The sequence below is a fragment of the Amphimedon queenslandica genome, unplaced genomic scaffold, assembly GCF_000090795.2.
Source record: "Amphimedon queenslandica unplaced genomic scaffold, v1.1 AMPQUscaffold_6909_Cont21136, whole genome shotgun sequence".
Lineage (NCBI taxonomy): Eukaryota > Metazoa > Porifera > Demospongiae > Haplosclerida > Niphatidae > Amphimedon > Amphimedon queenslandica.
The window spans coordinates 1-1,968 of NW_003552803.1; the positions used below are offsets into that span (position 1 = coordinate 1).

General features: G+C 35.1%; 1 protein-coding gene across 1 annotated transcript; it reads right to left on the reverse strand.

The window, feature by feature from the left end:
* Window positions 1-6: 6 nt before the first annotated feature.
* On the reverse strand, window positions 7-1,953 carry LOC109591902 (uncharacterized; the record flags this gene model as incomplete). Its single annotated transcript, XM_020007503.1, has 4 exons — window positions 1,922-1,953; window positions 491-787; window positions 397-447; window positions 7-351 (listed from the first exon to the last, which is right to left on the reverse strand). Coding segments are annotated over exons 2-4 (604 nt in total), but the record flags the coding sequence as incomplete, so codon positions are not given.
* Between the last annotated feature and the right edge of the window lie 15 nt (window positions 1,954-1,968).

Here is a 1,968-nt window from a genome sequence, read left to right on the forward strand (position 1 = left end):
TCAAGCAAAGATCAATTGAAATTGATTTACAGAACTCCTCCAGTGTTGTCTTGTATTGTTCAATGTATTCCTTAGCTTCAGTGACTTCAAATTCTTCAACTACAGTTTCTAACAGTTCAATATCAGTCAATGAACACTCTCCTTTAACTACATCTAATACATCAGATATGTCTGAACAATTTTTTAGCTTTGCCTTTAAATCAAAATTGCATGACATAATTAGCAATTTAATGTCCTCTATCAATGGAGGCTTCTTCAATATAGCTTTGTGCACTTTATACAGCATCCTTCCAAGTGAAGTTCTTATTGAACTAAATTCTCGTGATTTACTCTTTCGAACAGGAATTTCAACTAAAGATTTGTTATAATAACACAATAATTATTGTTATTTTATACCTTCTTCTTCAATTGTAACATTAACAAATTCATCATTAGAAATCTGCTTATCTAAATCAGGAAAAATTATTCATAATTCATTAGATTAACTCACCATAGTCTCTTTGTATAGCTGTTCCTAGCTTCGCATTACCAGTGAACTTGCACAACACACTAGCAAATGTTTGTAGTAAACTATACTTGTTTTGAATAACTTCTCTAATGGCAGCTAACAGGACTTCACGTTGATTAGGAACAGAGGACCTAGCTGATTTTACACTAGCCAATACTTTTCCTGTTATGACACCCTCTCTTTGAAGCATAGTAGCTACACTGACAGGATCAGAGAGAGACTGAGAGAGGAGTGAATGATGAGTCTTGAATATATCAATAGCCACTCCTGTATTATGTTCTATAGAATACATACACATACAGTCTAATCATGACAATGAGCACTTTCCCTCACATTCACACCTATGCATATTGCATGATACTTATGCACATCTGACTCCATGTATGCATGCACACAATTGAAAACCACTCAAAGTCAAAAGGCCAGAATGGAGACGTAAATATCAACATCTCCTCTTTCAATATTATTTGTAATGGTATTTTTAATTATTTGTTTTATGTTGTCTATTATTTGTAATGCCAGAATTGCCCACCACTAGCACATATCATACTGCTATCTATAGATCTATAGTCCTGCCCATTTCTTGGCTACTATACATGTCATGTTAACAGGTGTAACAAAAATTATGTCATGAATGTCATTATTGGTCACAAACTGTTATCTTAAAATAATGGGCGAAGTTAAGTAAGTATAAACCCTATAGGGCGCTAACTTCTAGAAGCAATTATATACAACCGTATATGAGACACTATTTGTAATCTTTCGTATCCTATCCGCATTTTTTAATGAAAAAATTTCAAAATTATCTTGCTGGATGGCAAAACCAATAGATAGGAGGTCAAAAGCAGCCTTTGTGGACAAGTCACTTCAAGGGCAATGAAGCATTTTTCTCAGGAGACATTTTGGGCTTTATTCTTGACCGTTACTGGCATTTATTACCAGTTTGCCACTCAAGCAAACTCTGGAAGCCACAAAAGCCTCTTGTTCCATTGCTGTCCAAATCATGAGTGTGGGTGGATATCATAATGCAATACCGTATAGGGGTTATATTTCATTGGAAATAAATTTCGTGAATTTCGCGTTTTCATTAAATTCGCGAAAATAATTTCCACAAAAGAGGTGTGGCACACTAGGAAAAATGGCTGCAGAAGGTAGATTCGTGAAAATTTATACCAACAAAATAAAACCACTATACGGTAATTACTTGCAGAAATTAGCACCCTATAGGGTCTATATATTCCATACGTATTGATCCATGCTATGTAGCCTAGCTGCTAAATAATAATATAATCTAAACACCACCATTTTTGACAGCTAGACAACCAGACTGTATAGATTTAGTCTCACGTAGCCAGACTCCTCCCCTTAAAGGGGAGGAGTCTGGCTATGCGAGATTAGTATAGATTTACTAACCTTCATCTCTGAATTGACTCCTGATTTCTTCTGCTGCAGTTTTGTCT